Raw genomic sequence first — 19,795 nt, forward strand, 5'->3', positions numbered from 1 at the left:
GAGGAGAAGAGGGGTTGTTGGCTTAAATAAGCCGACATCCTACCTTGTTATGGAAACCAGATTAAATCGCATCACAATCGAAATCTGTGAATGCTATCTATATGTACATATTATTGGATAAGTTGTGCCTTTTCTATTAGTTCGAGCTTTTAGAATTAGTAGTGGTTAGCGCCTTTGATCCATCGATTCTGAAAATCACAATAGGCAATTTCAGGTCCATTAAGGGCTTAAATGCTAATCTTCTCATTAGTATCAAATGCATCTGGTACTAATCTTCTCCCTTGCATATTTGATACTACCCTCAATATTTGACATTATTTCATTTGCAATTCGCCGCCTCATTAGCGAAAATGATGCTAGATTTAATTTAATTAATCAAGTTAATTGAAAATTAGCAGAATGATCGCTGATTAAGGACCTGCTTGGTATCGAGAGTCACCTAAGATGGTTGGACCAAAAAAGTTGGAGCGCAAACGTACATAGATATGCTTCTATGTTTTCTTATAAAACCTCAAAAATTACATCTTAAAAGTTAATACAATAACATACTAAATATTTTTTTATCTCATTTTCTGACCCGCGCAACTTGCTCTAAATAGCTTCTTCTCTTCATTTCACTACAAGTGAGAAGTTGGAATAAGTTTTTTCCTTATAAAATTCTGCTTTAATTGAAAGATATTAACCGTGCTTTTTCAAACAGCTGTACTAAAATAATTTTTCAAAAAAAGCTTCTATCGAGCTAATAAAAACCTAAATTGTTGATGTGGAACAATTTGAGAGAGCACATTATCGAAAGCGATTTAAACATGCAAATTCTTCAATAGTTCATTAGCAATCACCATCAAGTAGAAAAATATTCAAGCTTCAAGTAGAATCTATTACCCATCGAAAACAAGTTAGTGCAAAAGCACTTATCATTTTTTATTTGTCAAATATCTAACTAATATAAATTTTTTTAAAAAAAACATATGTTAAAAAAGAAGCCAAAAGGCACATTTGTGCTCTCAAATTATAATCCTCATTTTTGAATTATATTTAGATTTTTTGTATTGGAGTTTATAGGCTACTATTATATTACTAAAGTAACCATTTATTCCTTTGAGAACATACTATTTGTTGATGGCCCCACTTTTGATGTCAAATCAAAAATCAACTAGTGATCAAATAAAAATAAAACATCTTAATATGTTATTTTGTATTGTTTGAAAACAAAAGGTGTTAGAATTTGTCTGGTGTAAACCAAACTTTGAGCTAAATTTGATGTTGAAATTCAAATTTGTGTTAAATTACATCAAAAATTTTGTGACAACCTATGTTATTTCGTCACTCTAATTTAGTACTTTATAAGGAAAAGAGTTTGTAAATTATTTTGTGTATACGACGGATCTGTTTACGTGCCTGACTAAACATTCAGATCGATGAGGCAAAAGATTTAAGTTGCTCATACAAATCAAAGAAAGGATTTTCTATAGCAAAATTATATGAAAGTCTGCAGATTTGAGAGCTCTACTCTAATATTTTCCCGACCAACAAAACAAAGAGGATCGAGATCGAGATCGAGAGTGAGGCGGCGATCAAATGCCGGTGGACCCGAACCCGCCGACGCCCCTCTCGGTGGGGTCGAGATCGTCGACCTCCGCGACCTCTGGCGTCTCGATCCTCTCCAAGATCATCTGCGCGATCCGGTCCCCGCGCTTCACTGCGAAGTCGACGTCGGAGAAGTTGAAGAGGACGATCCCGACCGGCCCACGGTAGTCGGCGTCGATCACTCCCGCGCCGACGTCGATCGAGTGCTTCCACGCCAGCCCCGATCTCGGCGCTGCAAACCTCATAGTATCAGCAGGACCAGGTTTCTTCAACCCCAGATTTTGGTTCTAGTCTCAATGAGTTCAAATTGTAACAAATTCAATTGGATTTGATTTGATTCAATTTCATCCTCAAAGTTGTGTTATTTTTTCTTTAACAATTTAAACCCTAAACTCTTATCATGATCTTAGTTCATTCTCGCAGTTTCATTCTTAAAAAAAATAATAATAATAATAAAATATTCAAATATCATTCCTGTAATTTTGCATTTTTTTATTTTAATACCCTATAATTTAAAATATATCAATTTAGCACCCTATGATTTCATTTTTTTCTTTTTATTATCCACTCTATTAATTTTTTTTGTTAAATCACTAATAAAATTAAAACTAAAAAATACTAAAATGAATATTCAATTAATCTAGATGAGGTATCTGAAGAGCTAACGAAAAGAAAAAAAAAATAAAACCACATGGTACTAAAATGATATACTTTAAACCACAAAATGCGAAAATAAGAAGTGCGAAACTACATAAATGGTATTTAAAGTATATCCTTTTTTTACAATATCAAATCTAAATTAGTAAAAGATCTTGATTATTAGACAGAACAAACTTCAGTAACTAAATTTTCAAAATTGAAGCTCGGTCCCTAGTCCCTAGCTTTACCCATTTTTTCACTTTCGTCCTTATAAATCTGTATATTTTGTTTCAATTAGGACAAAAGCTCAAATAAAATCACACTAGCTCAAAGAGGCATCGATAATAATCTGATAACTCATCGTCAATTTTGATACCGATTTTTATGGTCATAAATATGAAGAACGATGCTGAGGATGGTGAAATTAAGTTTCACTAGATATACGCATATATGAGAGAAGAGGTTAGGAACCAAAATGTAAAAATAGATAAAGTTTAGGGACCAATAATGCAATTAACTCTAAATTTAAAAATCTAATGTGGGGGACCAAAATGAGAAACAGGTAAAGATTGGGGACTAGTGGTGCAGTTAACTCTATTCAGAGGACAAATCTATAAAATAACACAAAATTAAAACTACAGGAACAAAATTAAAAGCCAAGCTCAAGCATGATACGTACAAGTAACCCAGAATTAAACTAAATTGGCTCAAGCATTTCATCGAACAGGTAGAGTGCAAGGAGAGGAGAGGAGAAGCGCTCACCGATGCGAGCGTAGGTTCCTTCGGGGACGGCGACGCCGAGGTCGGTGGCGACGAGGGCTTTGCCGCGAGCGGGGACTTTGGTATCCACCGCACTGCGGCGCGGCACGAACCAAAAAAATAAGAGAGATTTTTATGCACAGCAAAGACGAAAAGTGGCTCCTTTGCACTCTTCTTCGTCGAATTGTTGCTAAAATTTTGGGGCTAATGGTAATACCTGGAGAGATCGTACCCGGCGGAGCGGGGCGAGGCGCGGGAGGGGATCACGGCGTTCTCGGAGAGCCTCTTGATGCGGAGGAGGAGGAGGAGGGGGGCGCGGTGGTGGGCGGGGGAGGCGACGCCGCCATTGTCGAGCTTTTGGCGCTTCGGAGAGGGCTCTTCGACGCCGACGCGTTCGGCTTCGTCTCCTACCACGATCGCCATGTTTCTAGGGTTTGTGTGTGGGGGTGGAGGAGAGAAGGATTGGAAGGGAAGAAGCTGGAAAATTTGCCAAAAATCAAAGAAACAATGTATATATAGGGAAAATGGAAAAGAAGGGTCTTTGATTGATTTTATATGCGTTGGGAAGGGAAATTTTGTGCGAACGTTGGCGGGAAATGGCTTTTCCCGCCATTTGAAGGGTAATGGCGCGAAAATCGTTGCAATCCCCTGGCTCGAGTTTTAAAGCACGATGACACCACCACCCTTTGGAGCAGTAAAAATTCTATAATGCACTCGTTATACCGATGATGTGACTTTTTCAACCAATTAAATAAATTTTGTAGATTAACACATCGCATCATAAATATTAGAATATATTTTTATTATATTTTTTAAAATATAAATAAATAAATTTATTATTATTATTAATATGATGCAAGTGTGATACAGTAGTAAACCTCCTCCTGAAGTAAGAAGGATATGAATAAGATAGTGTACAATTTATTTTCGTATCTATATTTTTATGATAGGTTCGAATTTGAATATCGATTGTATATTAAAATTCGAATTCATGTGTAGAGATAAAAAAAATCGGATAACATAAATATTTAACTTATAATATAAAATTTAAGAAGCAAAGGGCATTCGTCGGTATATTTTTAATTTTTTTTAAAAATATCTAAGAATTTTAAAAATAATGCCAAATATGAACTCAAAGGAATGTTACTTATTAGTTATTCGAGCTTTGGATTTGAAAAATCCAAATCCAAAGAAGAATATTGAATCTAAATCCAAATCCGAGTCCCAAAAAATAAAAATTTCTCATTCGAAATCCAAATTTGAATTCGAGTCAAATAGTAAAATCTCAATCCATACTAGGTAATTTTCAGATACGGATCGGATTAGATAATATCTTGTCACTTTCATCTAGGAATGTCAACAGGTCGGGTTTGGATCAGATTTTCAAAAATCCGAACCGGAAAACCAAATTAAAACTCGAATCCGGACCTGAACCCGACGGGTTTTAAAAATCCATACTCATATCCAACTTGACCAAAAACTCGAAACCTGAAGCTGGACCCGAACCCGACGGATTTTAAAAATTCATACCATTGGATAAAATAAGCGCTTATTTCTCTCCTTATACCCAAATGCTATTTTTGGAGTTCGAAAATTATAGTTCTTCAAGATTAGGAATAGGGGAATAAGAGTGGAACAGTTCCACCCTCCCTCTGAAACAAGCTTGTTCTCTTGTGAGAATAAACTTAGTTAAAGTTTAAATCTAATTTTAATTATTGTATTAATTTATTAATTAATCTAATTAATATATTTAAGTCATTACCTATTGTTTAAATAGTTAAGTAATTAATTAATTTATTATTTATGGTTAATTAGCTCATTAAGAATTAATTATTTAATATGTTTATCTAGTAACTAATATTTATATTAGTCAACTAATTAAATTAATTTCCTAACAAATCACCTAACTAATTAAATACTTTACTAACTATTATAAAAGTTAAGTTATTTTTTATGATTAATTAAATAATTAATTAATATTTTTTAATTATTTTATACAATATTTATAATTTTTTAATTAATATTTTGATATTAATTAATTAATTGGATAAAATATAGTTCTTATTATTTCTGCTATTCCAATCTAACTATCCGAAGACTATTTATTTTATTCTCAGAAATAATCCAAATTTTCTTTTTTTTTATGAAATATGAAAAAAAAGATTTCAAAAAATGCTTATATTCTTTTAAACCAAACAAACAAAAAATTGGAAAAGCGTNTATTTTATTCTCAGAAATAATCCAAATTTTCATTTAAGCAAAATTTATTATAACTAATCACACTTATATACATGAATTTGTATATATTTCTAAAGTAAACAGTTCTTACTTATATTCGAACCAAACTAAGCCTCCGTCAAAATTTTAAAGGGCGATATTGTTTGGGGTGAAGTCAACTTCTATCATTTTTCCATAAAACTAGCTTTACAGTCTATTTCAACACCAAAACAAAAAGTGGAGTTACTCTGTAATGCATCAAAACAAACAAAAAATTGGAAACTCTAGTTTCACGAACTGCGATGCAAATAAGTAAATTAAGTTCATGCAAAATTTATAATTTTCAATTACCAAATAAAATATCTAGTGTAGGATATTTGGAGATCGTTTCACCCTAAACTCGACAATTTCGTATCTGAACCGACATCAATCTTCAAGTTTGAATTACAGGATTGGTGCAAGAACACAAGATATTTGGTTCAAAATTTGGAAGCTTAAGGAAGTCATGCCGAGAGTTAAACTATTTAGTTGGTGTGCTGCTGTGAATGCTAGCTCTTCCGTTGGGTACCAAGCTTGCCGAACGTATACCTCATTTCGGAGACTCTTGACAGTTGTGCCAAAAGCAATATGAGACGAGGGACCATTGTTCTTTAATTGTCCATTAATTCGTTGGAAATTCGGTACTTATGCTGGTATCAGATTTTGAGAATCCGCAACCCGCTCCGATACCGACCGTTGTTGATCCGGTGTCAAATGTTAGAATTTTGCAACGAAAACGTCAAATCAGATTTTTACTATAAACCCGTCTCCTCAGCAAAAACTGATACAATCATAAAAGAGATAAAATAAAAAATATATATATACGGGTAAAATAAGATTCATTAAATAAGAGAATATTATACCTAACTCCTCTTCTGCAATAGAGTAGTTACAACTCGAGCCTTTTTTTTGAATCTCTCCTACCCTTTTCCAGTTTTCTATAAACTCACAAGAAGATAACTCTCTCTTTTTCTCTCTCACATGCACCCGTGCACTAGGTGCATGCAACCGAACCTAGGCTTCTCCACCGTATGGTCACCACCGTAAAAAGGTCTCTCTTATCTGTACACCATCTAGGCACACGGTCACCACCATAAAAAGCTCTCTATCATCTGTACACCATCTAGGCATATTCACTGATTTGCATACATGGAGCTATGTATAAGGCTCCACCCAAGACATACCCAAATCTAAGGATAATTAAGATTTCTACTCTAAATAATATTTAAATCTACATTTAGTTTATCTCCAATAAATTTAAATATTAATTCTTATTCAACTAGAAAATCAACTATAAATGTAATAAAATCCTAACATAATTTAGCGAGCGTGGTTTGCCTTGCAAGTTGGTTTGCGTGCACAGAGTCTTCGTTGACATTCGTAGAGTGGTTGGATACATTCATTAATAATGAACGATTTTACAAGGTTCAGACGTACTGTATACATGTGTTGTGGTCAATTTGGAAGGCACGCAATGATTATACTGGGTATAACCCGGAAAGGTGGGAACAATAGCTCCCACCTTCCCAATATTTTGTTTGGGTATAAAGCGGGGATATCCCTCTTATCCCCCCTTTTGTAGTGTTTGAATTGGGTACAAGAGGGGGGATAAGGGGGTTATCCCCCCTCTTGTACCCAAACACCAACAAATGGATGGGTGGGAACAAGTTGTTCCCACCCCCCCTTCCCGGGTAGAGAGAGAGAGAGAGAGAGAGAGAGAGAGATTTATTTTAAATTTAAATTTGATATTTTATATCTTTCAAATTTAAATTTGATCTTAAATTTAAAATTTAAAGTTTAAATATTAAATTTAAAATTTTTAACTTTTAAAATTTTAATTTTAAAAATTTTAATTTTAAATATCAAATTTTAAATTTAAATATAATAAGAGGGGTAATATTATTATTTTCTATTTATAGCCATCAACTATTTCTCTTATTTCTAATAACTATCCAAACACAATTTTTCTAATTCCAACTTATACTCACATTTTCATCCAAACAAAAAAATATCCTTATTCTTACAAAAATCCATACTTGTACCTATCCCCGGTATAACTAGTTCCTACTAATTTTCGAACCAAACGAAACCGTAACGAGTGCGAGAATATGGATAGAGCTCTACAATAAAGCTCACCTTCGGCCTCTCCATATCCATGATCCGGCTACTATTAATTATTTTTCGTAACCAAACACCATTTGTTGGGTGGGCGGTGCCGGGAACGAAAATCACTTGGGTGGAATTGGATATTTAGTCGTTGAAGGAGATGTGGTCGTGTATTGTTTCGTAGCGCCTTCCATGGAATCAGAAAGTGTTCTTGTTGCTGAGATACAAGCATGCATTGAGACGGTCAAGTGGCTTCTAAATAATTGACCTAATATCAAGTGCTCAATTTACAAAGATTCGACAATCATCATTCGTTCTTATTTGTATAAGCAAGGCCGGCATATCCCGATTTCACCACAAGTAGCAGAACAAATTGCTTCGCTTCAACGACTTTTGGAGTTCGCGCGATAATAATATCCTATAAAATAAATGCCTTATGGTGTTCTTTTCGAAAAAAAAAAAAAAATCAAACAACCCCTTAATCCATCATCCATTATTGCTTTAACATTAGTTGCATCTATCACCATCACCATAATAAATGATCTAACACCATGAAAACCAAAGAGAAGGCCATATTATTAGACAATATTCAAATTTTGTGGTATATATTTTTGGATTTTTTTTCTAGAGTAACATATTTTATAATTAAAATAATGTAATAATGAAATATATAATTTTATTATTTTTGCAAAGATATGCATGTAAATAATAACTCTCTAACAATGATCTTTCTCCTTATCCTAGGAGAATTTGATTGAGTCTAAGTTATATATTTTTTAAGAATCATTTTGAGGCAAGGTTTAGGCATTAGAAGATCCAAGATGATCAAATAATTATATTTAATAATAATTTTAGATTATGCTAATATTGTCACATGCATGAAAACCTATGTATATATCAAAATAATAATTCCATAATCAAAAGAGTTAATCAATAATTAAGTTTATATCTGTTTAATATTGTCATTAATGACTACATATTTAGTAAGAACAGATCAAATTTTCTAAATTTAATAATATTTAATTAGTCGCTAATTAATAATCTAAATAGCTAGGCACATAGTCAAATTATTTTATGTTTATATATAAATTTTATTAAAACTAATTTTTTTAAAAATTAAATTTGAATACTAAATACTATAAGGGTACGTTTGGTTCGCGCTATCTTTTAAAGATTCCTAGTAATCTAATGGGAATAAAAAAATATGACGGTGTTTGGCTAAACGCACTAAGTAATCTAGTTGGTAATATTAGATTCACTTGGGAATAAGATTCACTCCAAAGTACTAATCTCATTCCCTTGAGAGAGGATGAGTATCCTCATATTAATGGATTGGGATAATCATAATATGTCTATTCTCTTTGTTTTTTCCTAACCGCAGGCTAATTGATATTATTTTTCTTCACACTCTAACTTTGTATCTCTCTCTAAACTTATTTTTCTCTCTAAAATTCATCCTTTTTTTCTCTCTCTAAACTAAGCTTTCTCTCTCTTTCTCCAAAATTTCAACTCTCCCACTTTCTCTAATTTCGACTATATTTTTCTTTCTATTTTTTTAATTATGCTCCCTCTCTCTACTTATACTCTCTCTCATTTTTTTCTAAAAAGATATTAAAACTTTTGGTAACATTATCTAAAATTAATTAAATAAATAAATAAATTAATTGTATATTTTTTGTAATATTAAATAATATGGCTAATTAATATTACCGTGCGAACCAAACACAGAAATTTCACATTCTTAGTAATAGGATGAATAGGAATAAGATTCTCGGATATCTTTTATTCCTAGTAATCTTTCATAATGCGAACCAAACGCACCCTAATAGTTAAATTGATCGACTTTTATATTATATTTTAATATAAGTTACTAGTTTATTTATCAATAATAATTTTTCATCAGCTTGGTTTCGGATCGGGTTTTTACTTTTAAATCTTATCCGCGTAAGATTATCTTTAACAATAAACCCTCCTATATAATGGCGAGTCCCAAAAATGAACATACACGGACTAAAGAGTAATATTAATAAATTTACGGGAGTAAATTGCAAAAATCCCAAGTTCGGGGTCCAAATCGCAATATTTTGCCCTAACTTATTGTATAAGGACCTCCTCGCAAAAAATCTCGGCCCCCTTCCGAACCCGGTCCCTTGCGGCCCCCGTGGAAGCCGAAACCCTAGACCCCGTCCCCATCCCCTCCTCCACCTCCGCCGCATGCCTGCGCCTCCTCCGCCGCGCTAAAGCTCCCTTCGATCCCCCCTCCATCGACCCCCGCGACCCGATCCCTCTCGGTAACGAGTTTCTCCTCTTTTTTTTTTTGTTTCCCCGTCGATTTCTTGTGCTTTGGTGGAATCGGCGTGTTCTGTTGCTTACCCTCGTCGATCTCGTCGTTGTGGTGAGATCCACGGCTTCAAGATCGGATTGTTTAGGGTTTTATTTTGTTCGGTGTGTTTATCTAGGTTTTATTTTGTCTTGATTAGTTTTCGCAATGTGGCGATCATATGCTCTGTTGCATTACTGTAGATTTCTCCTCTCATCTCCTTGCTTTATTTTATTGAGCACAGAATCTGCTTCTTAAAGTTGCTTCTTTTCGCTGATTTTCTTGTTGTGGTGAGATCTACGGCTCCAAAATCGAATTTTTAGGGTTTTTTTCGTCATCTTGCTTAAGTATAATTTAATATCTGGCTGTTATGCGATGTGATAATCATGCAATCTCATGCATTGTTTATTTCCGGAAGTTCTTTCTTCTTTTGTAGGGTAAAATGCACTGCTAGTCCCTGAACTATTTGTCAAGTTTTATTTTGGCCCTCGAACTTTTAAAGTCCGGAACTTTCATAATTACTTTAGTTCTTGCTTTAGAAGAAAACTTATTATTTGTGCTTGTAGTTCATTGGGATATCTATGTGCCACGATGTCAACGGCCCTCCACCCGTCTCAAAAAAAAAAAACATTTATTTAATCCCGTTGTTTAAAAGATGCAACTAAAGAGCGAAGTATGGGATGAGAGAGATCAAGGATCAATAGATGCATGATGCATGAATGTAGAAATTTAGTGGATGCCGGGAATAATTTGTTCTGATATAGTAAATAAGGATAAGGACTAAAGTTGAACACTTTCAAGGGTTTAGGATCTTAAATGTCGAATTCAGAATCTTGAGGACCAAAATGATACTCGGGCATAAGTTTGGGGATCAGTCACGCTATTCACCCTCATGCAATGATGATCGTGGGTGAGGAAACGGCATTAGTAAATTTATTCACTTTTTATGTATCATTGCTTCTCTAGGGTGAAAAATATGCTGCTGTAGTTTACATAGATTTGTTTATAAAAGTATACTTGATGTTATTCTTAGGGTCAGTTGTAATTTTTCATTTTTTCTTTAAATGTTACATTCTTTAATGAAGTAATACAGTGTATAGCTTAAGAATTGTTTGAATGAACTAGGGAAGTTAGGCTTGAGAATTGCTTGTATAAACCGACAATGTGTCACATCTTTTTTGGCTTTGTTTTGTGGAAATTTCAATCAGTAGAGAACTTTTTTTTTTTTATGTGGATTATAAAATTAGACGAGTATTTCTAATTGTAGGACTTAGTTTGATAAGTGGTTTTAAATATCATAAACATAATCTATGGATCTGTTCAACTTGGAAATTGTTTTACTGGAGGTGAAAAAACTGTTATAAAATATTTCCCAATATTTGCAAGTCGGACTGGAATTTTTGTGAATTATTGATGTTAGAGCTTGAGAACTGTTTATGCTTCGTATGAATTGACAGTTTGACACACCTCTTTATAGTAGTAATGTGGTATTTTATTTGCGAACTTTTCCATCACTAGCAAATGTTCTTGTAGATTAATATTAGATTTATAGTTCTAATAATGGAGATGAAGCTTGATATGTTGATTTTAATACCATATGGGTTATATTATAATCGATGAACTGCTTCATTGAATTTATATTAATAGATAGGAATTAAACTGTTATAAAACAAAATGTATACAGTACCTGAGGGTGCTGGTCAACCTTTAGTGAATTTATCATGCTCTTTATGTCGTTATTGCTCTGCTGGCAATCTTTAAGAAATCACTAAACATTGTTTCTTTATTTCCAATATTCTGTTAGAAAGTTACCAATTACAGCTTTTTATAGGAATTTTTCTGCTAGCTTGCAATAGCAATTCCAATTCTCGTATCCTAAGAATACAGTGAAACATGTTTGTCTTAAAGTAGTAATTTTGGTGATCCTTTGTTAATCACCTATCCTTTAACTGTTGCCAGGCGATCTTAGCAAGGCATGGCCGGGAGGAATATTGTTGCCATTTGTCAATATGGCGGTGAATTTATTACTAATAGTGATGGCTCTCTGTCCTATGCTGGAGGAGAAGCTCATGCTATCGAAGTCGGAAATGAAATGCTTCTTGAGGATTTTAAGGCAGAACTCTCCACTATGTTCAATGTTGACCTCAGTGGCATGTTCCTCAAGTACTTTCTTCCAAACAATAGGAGAACTCTCATCACAATATCTACTGACAAAGACTTGCGTAGAATGGTTGATTTCAGTTCTGATTCCTTAACAACGGAGGTTTATATCTTAAGTAAGGCCGAGAACAGGTATCTTCTGTATAAACTTTGCCCTAAATCAACTCGTTGCTAGTCCGTAATGTAGCTAAGTAGAAATTATAATGGAAAGTAACTCTTGCAGGGCTAGGAGCACTGTGGCTCATTCTGGAACTTCCATAGCTGCTGATGCTCGTGGTAATAAAAGGAAGAGGTTACCTCCCGGTAACAGGTACTTTTTGGCCGTGTATTGATTGTCGTGTTTACATATATACTCTTATGGAGTTATCCATTTACATATCCCTGGAAAATCTGAATTTTCATATGTGCCCTTGAAAAATTAATTCCTTGCATGCATGCCCTCATACCTTCAAAGGAAATGTCACTCTTTTATTGAAGTTTTTCTAATATAAAACCAACTTATCCCCCATGAGCTGAGAACTTTCCAACCTAAGGTGAAGACTCGCCTGTTCAGTTAGATGTGTATTTACAGGGCTTTTCATATGTAAAAAGCTCTTATCTAGTTAATGCATATTTTTTCATTTACTGCTAATAACAAGGAAAACGTATTTTGTAGGGCAACTAGAAGTAAGACTCGCCTAGCTGAGTCTGACGCTCGTAAGCTGAGTACTACCACCAATATCATCGAGGACAATAATAACAACGGTAGACAAAAGAGGCCAGCCTTTGCTCTAAATGTTGATGACAGGTACATGTTAGAAGATTCTTCTGATTTGATCTTTCTACTTGCTTTTTGTTACAAGATTAAAGTTGCATATGTTATCATTAATCTGGTGGAGAGGCGGCTATCTTTTCATTTTCTGAATGACTCAAAACTTATTTGTTATTACAGCGCCCACCCCCCTCCCTGGCCCCTGCATGCACACCCCTTTTCTCCTTTAACCAACAAAATTACAAATAATTGACAATGATTACTTACCATGTGCTTTCTATACCAATTTCACTCTTTTATCGCGATATTGGTAGCCATCTTTCATGCTCAATCTATCTCTTATCTTGTATGTTGTTAATTCATATGGCTTGAGGAAAATCAAAATTTGTGAAAGAAATTTTCTTCTCTTTGATTATCTCTATCGTTCCTACTTTGTATAACTCCATTTGTCTTTACCGCTTTCTAAATTTTGATTGGGATTTGCTAATTTTTACCTTCACCTAACTAATCTCACGTTAATAGTGGAACTAGGGCTGCTGACTTTGGAAATGGTGTTGTTACCGCTTTTACTGCCACACCCATTAATATGAAGCAGCAAAAGTTAAGCATTGTGGAGCAGGTGGATGGAAGGTATATGTTCAGGCATTATGTAGGACTTGTTTGGCCTAGCTTCTATATCTGCTTCTCTACTTCAAGAAGCAACAGCCAAGATTTTGGTAAATCTGAAGTTTCTTCTCTGGTACAAAGCTGAAATAAGCTTTCGGACCCACAAAAGAAGCAACTCCAATTCGGAGCTTCTGCTTCTACTCAAGTGGGAAGCTGCCCTGAAAATTTAAATAAAGAAGCTTTCGCTACTTCTTTTAATAGCTCTATTCGAAGAGCACTTCTGTAGAAGCTTCAGGTAGGCCAATGGGCCCTTGGCCCATAGTAATTTTATGTTATGTGATGCTCTACTATGGAGTGCAGTTGTCACAAATGCCGAGAAAAAATATTGGTCTTGTAGGGTTGCAAAGAGCATTATGGACGAATCGCTTACCCCATTCATGGCCACTTTGGTCACTCCGGAGAATGTCCAACCTCTTAACTCTTGCACTATCTGGGACAATATAATCACAGGCGTTGGGCAAGAATTCGACAATGTGAAGGACTTCCGTGCCCAATTGTGCAAATACGCCATCGGCAAAGGGTTTGTTTACAAATTCGTTAAAAATGAAACTACCCGTGTTACTGCTAAATGCAAAGGGGAGAACTGCCCTTGGAGGGTCCACGCTTCTGAGTCATCTCATAACCACAAATTCATCATTAAGAAAATAAATAATGTTCACACATGTGGAGGGGGCCATGGCGGTGATGGTCGGAGGCGACCGACAAGACAATGGCTCACCAGTATTATTAAGGAGAAATTGCATGCTAACCCTCAGTGTAAGGCTAAAGACCTCGTAAAAGAACTTCATGTAGACTGCGGGGTGATTTTGAGCTATTCGCAGGTGTGGAGAGGAATGGAAGATGCCAAGAAGGAGCTGTACCAAACTCTTAAGGAGACATACAGCCAATTGCCTTGGTTCTGCGAAAGAATATTGGAAACTAACCCTGGAAGTGTGGCTATCCTATCAGCATCCATGGACTCGAAATTCCGCCGTTTTTTTGTTGCATTTCATGCCTCACTTAATGGATTTGAACGTGGTTGTCGCCCCCTCCTTTTTCTCGATAGGATTCCCTTAAAGGCAAGCAATGAATTTAAGTTGCTGGCGGCTGCTGCTGTGGATGGAGACGATGCTATATTTCCCCTTGCCTTTGCTATAGTCGAGGATGAGACTTACGATAGTTGGCTTTGGTTCTTAATGCAACTGAAATATGCTGTTACGCCTTCTCGCACTATCACGTTTATCTCCAGTAGACATAAGGGCTTGGCTGAGGCTGTTCCGCAGGTTTTTGTAGAAAGTCCCCATAGTTATTGTTTGCATAATCTCTTAGAGGAATTCAAAGGGGAATTAAGCAGAGGACCATGGTCACAACAAGTAAGGGAGGCAATGGTCGGTGATTTCACTCGCGCAGCCCAAGCATGCAGTATAGAAGAATTTAATGCATCAATCGAAAGCATAAGAAACATTTCAAATGAAGCTGCCAATTGGGTTATGGCAAGCAATCCTGAAAACTGGTCGGATGCCCTTTTTAAGGGTTCACGGTACGACCACTATTCCTCAAACATTCTCGACTTCTTCAGTACTTGGATACCAATTAAAAGGGAGTCATCCATAGTGCACATAATAGATTCAATTCGTGGCAAACTAACGGAGATGATAGAATCAAGGCGAGAAGTTTCTAGTGCGTGGTTTGGGAGTTTAACGCCCTCTATGGAGCAAAAGTTGGAGAGAGAAGCATCTAAGGCCGGAAAGCTCAATGTGTTGTGCTCTTCTGATACTGTGTTTGAAGTGCGGGGAAATACCATTTATGTGGTAAATATTGGAAATAGCGAATGCACGTGTAGAAGGTGGCAATTATCTGGTATTCCCTGTATGCACGCTGTTGCTGTCTTCAATCGGATCGGTAGATCTGTTTATGACTATTGTATGGGATATTTCAAAATTGATTGTTATCACTTGACTTATTCTGATTCAGTCCACCCGATACCCGATATAGAGAAAATCGACTTTAACTTTGGTGCAAATTCGTACCCCCCACCCAGTCAGCGCCCACCTGGCAAACCAAGAAGAAGGCGAATGAACTATCATAGAAAGACTAACCTACTGCGGCTCTGCAGCAGGTGCAAAATGACAGGACACAATAAGGCGACCTGCGAAGCTATTTTGTAAATTCACATGCTATCTATTCCCACTGCCTTTATCAGGTAGCCTTTTATCTATTGGCCTTTCAAGTCTTTGAGAAGCTGATATTAAATTGTACTTGCTGTGTTGCTAACTAATTACTATTGTATCCAACTTGCGCATATCTTGTATATCTGTTAAGTGACTTTCAGTAGTTTCTCTTTGAGATATTTACATACATGACGCTACCAACTTGCCTATTTACAAATACATTAGATAATATTCTACTATAAGTAACCATGCAAGGTCTGAACGTATACATGCTTTTCAGCAAAAAAAAAAATTATATAGGTACAGCTGTACCACAGAGCTTCCCCTTCTTATAGAAAACTTCTTACAGAATCGACTTCTCTTCATGAATTGGCTGACCATCCATCTTAAAATAGGCTATTTTTGTAAGAAACTGCACTTCCTAGGAGCTGATGTGAATGTATGATTTTACGGGTGTTTGTATTGAAGCCTCTTTGCTATATTTAAGTCGATGAATTTCTCCTGCGAATTGCCAACTAGTTTCCTGATACCTATTTTTTGTTAGACTCCATGGCATGCTGTACAAATAACTCTGACACTAAAGAGTGAAACAGGAATGACTAGTGGTAGCTTTATTCTTATTTTCGCGTGCATGTTATATGTCAAGAATAAGTCTGAGTTGTTACTATCTGTACGAATTTGTAGAACATCATTCTGATGCATTTGATAATTTCCCGTGAATATTTCCGCCATGAATTGTTTATAGATGATTTAAAATATCAGTGAAGGTTTTTACATCCTTGAAATGATCATATGGATATTATATTCGCATTTATCGTTAGTGGATATGACTGTAAAGAACTTTATAAGTCTATAGGAATATCTCGAACCATCTGTTTTCTCCACCTTGTGGTTGGAATGTAGCACACACTGTCCCTAAATGTAAGTCACTCTTCTTAGGACCCTAACAAAGCAACAGTGGAACCCTCCACCACACACCCCCCCGCGCTATTTTGATGAGTATATTTAATCATGATTTTTAAGAAGTTTTGCTCTGATTAAGTGCAAGATAAGATAGGGAGACATATTGGTGAAGAGTAATCAGTAGGTTTATTTTCCCTTTTTTTTTTTTTTTTTTGGCCCACACAAATGTGAAGAAATGGCGATTCTTTTACGAGAGGAATGTTGCAATTGAAATGTGGGCATGAGGAAGCATGATGACCAAATAGGAAAATCTTGGCTATTTGTTTTATAGGCCATCAACTCTCTTTACTGAATCGAAACTTTCGCATATATGAGAAATAATGTATTGATTCTGTTTGTTTGGGAAACATGTGATTATATCAAGGATAACTTTGCATCATATATACATCCTTTGCCTAATGTTCAATCCTTATAAACTTCATATGGTTACCAAATTTAGAGGCTAATACTGTGACAAAGGGATACAATTAAAATTAGTAAACAAAATGTTCTTATATTCTAAGGTTTTAGTATTTCGTAGAAGATCAAATACTAGATTTTTTACTGTAATGATTTGGGACTCACTATTGATTGCTTTGATTGTTAAATTTATCCTTATAGCAGTTTTATTCTTTCGCGGACTAATGGAGCAACAATTGACATCATGGCAATATAGGTACTAGAGCTCATCGCGGTGCCGGACGATCGTCAATCCTTTCGCGACTTTGGGAAACATGCAGGGCACAATATTTGATCTTTGTATAGGGAACAATCTGGTGAAAAAAAACCATCTATCTTTTAACTCATTTTGTGCCCTTTTATTTTTGACTTAAATACTAGGAATTGGTCAGTGTAAAACTCTCTCTCTCTACTAGCTAATCATCTCATTGCCTTCTAGGTTTACCCATGATTTCTTGGGTCTTAGTGTTTAAAAGATCTTAGGGTTTTTTTTTTTCCTTTTTTAATTTTCTTTTTTCTTTTCAGAATTTGTTAAGGATGTGGATGGTAGTGTTGGTTTATCCTTTAATTAGTAGTTGCATCTTAAAATTAAGCTGCATATCTGTTTTAAACCTTTTGTAAAATTATTGGAGGACTTTGCATATTCAATATCTATTGCTCATGCTTGTTCTATGATCTTTTATTGCTAGTTTTTACATTTTTTTTTCTTTTTTTTAGGGGTAATTAAATTAGGAACATTGCTATACCTACTATAATAAATGAGCCCTGTGATTCCCTTTATGGAGTTGCTAATATTGAAAAAAATCCCTTAATAAAATTTTGCAGCCTAATTAGAAACAATGAATAGAAATTTTTGTTTTGGGGGGTTTAAAGTATCTTATTTTTCCCTTTTGTTGCAGCACGAGTTTTAGTTTTATCTTGTTATCTAATGTTTTATGTAAAATCGTACAAAAACTTATTTTAACTATAGATCATTTTGAGTCTGCAATTGAATCTTGCAAAATTTCAACTTTGTTATTGAACTTGTGAATTTATTTGATTAAAGTCAATCAATAGTATTTTAATTTTAAAATTTAAATTAATTATTTATTTAATAAATTTATAGTTACGAAAAGAATATAAAATATATTAACTATATCTTCAAAAATAAGCAATACATTCATATTTTGAAAGTAAAGAGTTGTTCACCGATTCATATCAAATAAATTGAATGGTCAGATAGTAAATTTCAAATGTTTAATTTAAATTTAAATTTAAATTTAGCTTTTAAACAGGGTCTCTTCTTATTTTGAATGGTTGTGAGTTGCATTAAGAAGTTAACATTTTTTATTTAAATTTAAACTTAGAATTTAAACGCGCGGGTATGAGTCGGCGCGGACGCGAGCCTGCGTGACCCACTCCTCTGTCTCTCTCTCTTTTTTGTTTTTTTTTCCCTTTCTAACCCTTTTTATTTTTGAGTGTCAGTGTTCCACGTACAAAAAAATATATTTTTTTTAGATTTAAATTTAAATTAGAATTTAGTTTTTAAACATAGTCTCTTCTTATTTTGATCCCATAGTATGTTTTTATTTATATTTTATTAGTCAACTGATGGTAAAAATAATGTGTTTGAAAAACACGCACGATAGATATTGTTATGATTGTTAACTCGACTTGTACGAAAACAAACAAGTTTTTAGATATTGTTTGGTTGGATATAATTGCAATTGTACGGCAGTTGTAACTGTATATAAATACAAATGTAGTATTTAGTTTGATGTATTTAACTCAAACTACTGCAGAGGATGCTCGAAAGTTTCAACTGCAGCAATTAGAGAGAGTAACTTTATGCAATTATTTTTTCTACATTCGAGGTAATCTCACCGTCATATATATATATATATATAAAATGATAAAATTTTAAAAGTTAGTTTTCAACTGTATACAACCAAACAAATTATTTTTAGTTATAGCGTTTTCTACTACATCTAACCAAATAAGATACATATAATTATAATTCCTATATTTTTAACTGCATACATCTTTAATTATACTGTATTTATAATTACATCCAGCAAAGCAATCAAACTCCGGTTTCATCAAATTTCGTGCCGGGGCCCCTTTACATTTTTTATTTATTTTTTAAATTACAGTTTAGCCCATACTTGGGAGTCCAATTCCAACGGTTTTTGAAAATTTGAACGGCGACGTATCATTGGTTGGAAGCCTCTGACATGCGGGGCCCGCAGGCCACGTAATTGGGCCGAAAATCAAGGCCCATGACACCGGGCCCATCTTATACAGTGTAACGCCGATGTATCACGGCCTCGAGACGTGGGCCCCACATGTCTTCCAATCCTAGTGCGCCACGTGGCACGCGGGCCTGACACAGAAACCCGTTGTTGCCCATTATAGCAACAATGGCCCCGTTTTAAATGCTACTTAGTGAATTTACTAAAATACCCCTGATTATTTTTTTTAAATTTTTTTTTTTTAATTGGGTCCCTATAGTTTATTAGCTGTTTTAATTAATCAACTCAATTAAAAAGCCATATTGAGGATTTAGTCATGCTGTGAGTGATAAATAAAGTGTTTTTTGAATAGTGCCTTTAAAAATAATTATTATAATAATATTTATATTTATTTTTCATAGCTTCGGTTTTTTAAAACTTTAGAATCTCTTTTTTCTTTTCTTTTTTTTGGCTACAACATAACATTAAATATTTTCTATTTACCAGACCACCTACTTGCAATATTTATTATTGAAAAAATTAAAAATGAAGCTAAATTTATAATTAATAAGAGAAAAATGTGATGTGGAAATTTTGCTAACATGATGTCACTATTTGGATTTAAAATAAATTATTTGATAATAAATTATTCAGTATATTTTTTTAGAATTAGAAATTTTAAAATTATTTTTGCTTCTTAAAAAGGATATGACATAATTTAGACTTGATCTGAGTGCTAGAACAAGTTATTCGATGATAATTTATTTGATACAAAAATTTTATTATTTAA

General features: G+C 34.4%; 2 protein-coding genes across 3 annotated transcripts; one reads left to right on the top strand and one right to left on the bottom strand.

The window, feature by feature from the left end:
- On the bottom strand, positions 1,386–3,652 carry LOC109721165 (deoxyuridine 5'-triphosphate nucleotidohydrolase). Its single transcript, XM_020248608.1, has 3 exons — positions 3,203–3,652; positions 2,989–3,080; positions 1,386–1,819 (listed from the first exon to the last, which is right to left on the bottom strand). Exons 1-3 carry the CDS (start codon positions 3,406–3,408, stop codon positions 1,575–1,577), a joined length of 543 nt encoding a protein of 180 aa, XP_020104197.1. The 5' UTR covers positions 3,409–3,652; the 3' UTR covers positions 1,386–1,574.
- Positions 9,465–17,456, top strand: LOC109721450. 2 transcript variants are annotated; one of them, XM_020249096.1, is made up of 7 exons: positions 9,465–9,638; positions 11,627–11,959; positions 12,051–12,137; positions 12,483–12,614; positions 13,101–13,208; positions 13,582–15,426; positions 17,013–17,456. In XM_020249096.1, exons 2-6 carry the CDS (start codon positions 11,643–11,645, stop codon positions 15,389–15,391), a joined length of 2,454 nt encoding a protein of 817 aa, XP_020104685.1. In that variant the 5' UTR covers positions 9,465–9,638; positions 11,627–11,642; the 3' UTR covers positions 15,392–15,426; positions 17,013–17,456. The 2 variants fall into 2 exon arrangements, with proteins under 2 accessions (XP_020104685.1, XP_020104686.1); XM_020249097.1 differs by having other exon boundaries at positions 13,110–13,208.

Source organism: Ananas comosus, linkage group 15 (genome assembly GCF_001540865.1).
Source record: "Ananas comosus cultivar F153 linkage group 15, ASM154086v1, whole genome shotgun sequence".
NCBI classification, from domain to species: Eukaryota; Viridiplantae; Streptophyta; class Magnoliopsida; order Poales; family Bromeliaceae; genus Ananas; species Ananas comosus.

What these genes read in the sequence shown, in the direction of transcription:
- LOC109721165 (XM_020248608.1), bottom strand. Translation starts at nt 3,408, where the DNA reads ATGGCGATCGTGGTAGGAGACGAAGCCGAACGCGTCGGCGTCGAAGAG. An exon ending in GCCGGGTACGATCTCTCCAG is followed by an intron (nt 3,081 to 3,202) that starts GTATTACCATTA and finishes GCCGCGCCGCAG; the next exon opens with TGCGGTGGATACCAAAGTCC. An exon ending in AGGAACCTACGCTCGCATCG is followed by an intron (nt 1,820 to 2,988) that starts GTGAGCGCTTCT and finishes TGAGGTTTGCAG; the next exon opens with CGCCGAGATCGGGGCTGGCG.
- LOC109721450 (XM_020249096.1), top strand. Translation starts at nt 11,643, where the DNA reads ATGGCCGGGAGGAATATTGTTGCCATTTGTCAATATGGCGGTGAATTT. An exon ending in AGGTTACCTCCCGGTAACAG is followed by an intron (nt 12,138 to 12,482) that starts GTACTTTTTGGC and finishes CGTATTTTGTAG; the next exon opens with GGCAACTAGAAGTAAGACTC. An exon ending in GCTCTAAATGTTGATGACAG is followed by an intron (nt 12,615 to 13,100) that starts GTACATGTTAGA and finishes TCACGTTAATAG; the next exon opens with TGGAACTAGGGCTGCTGACT.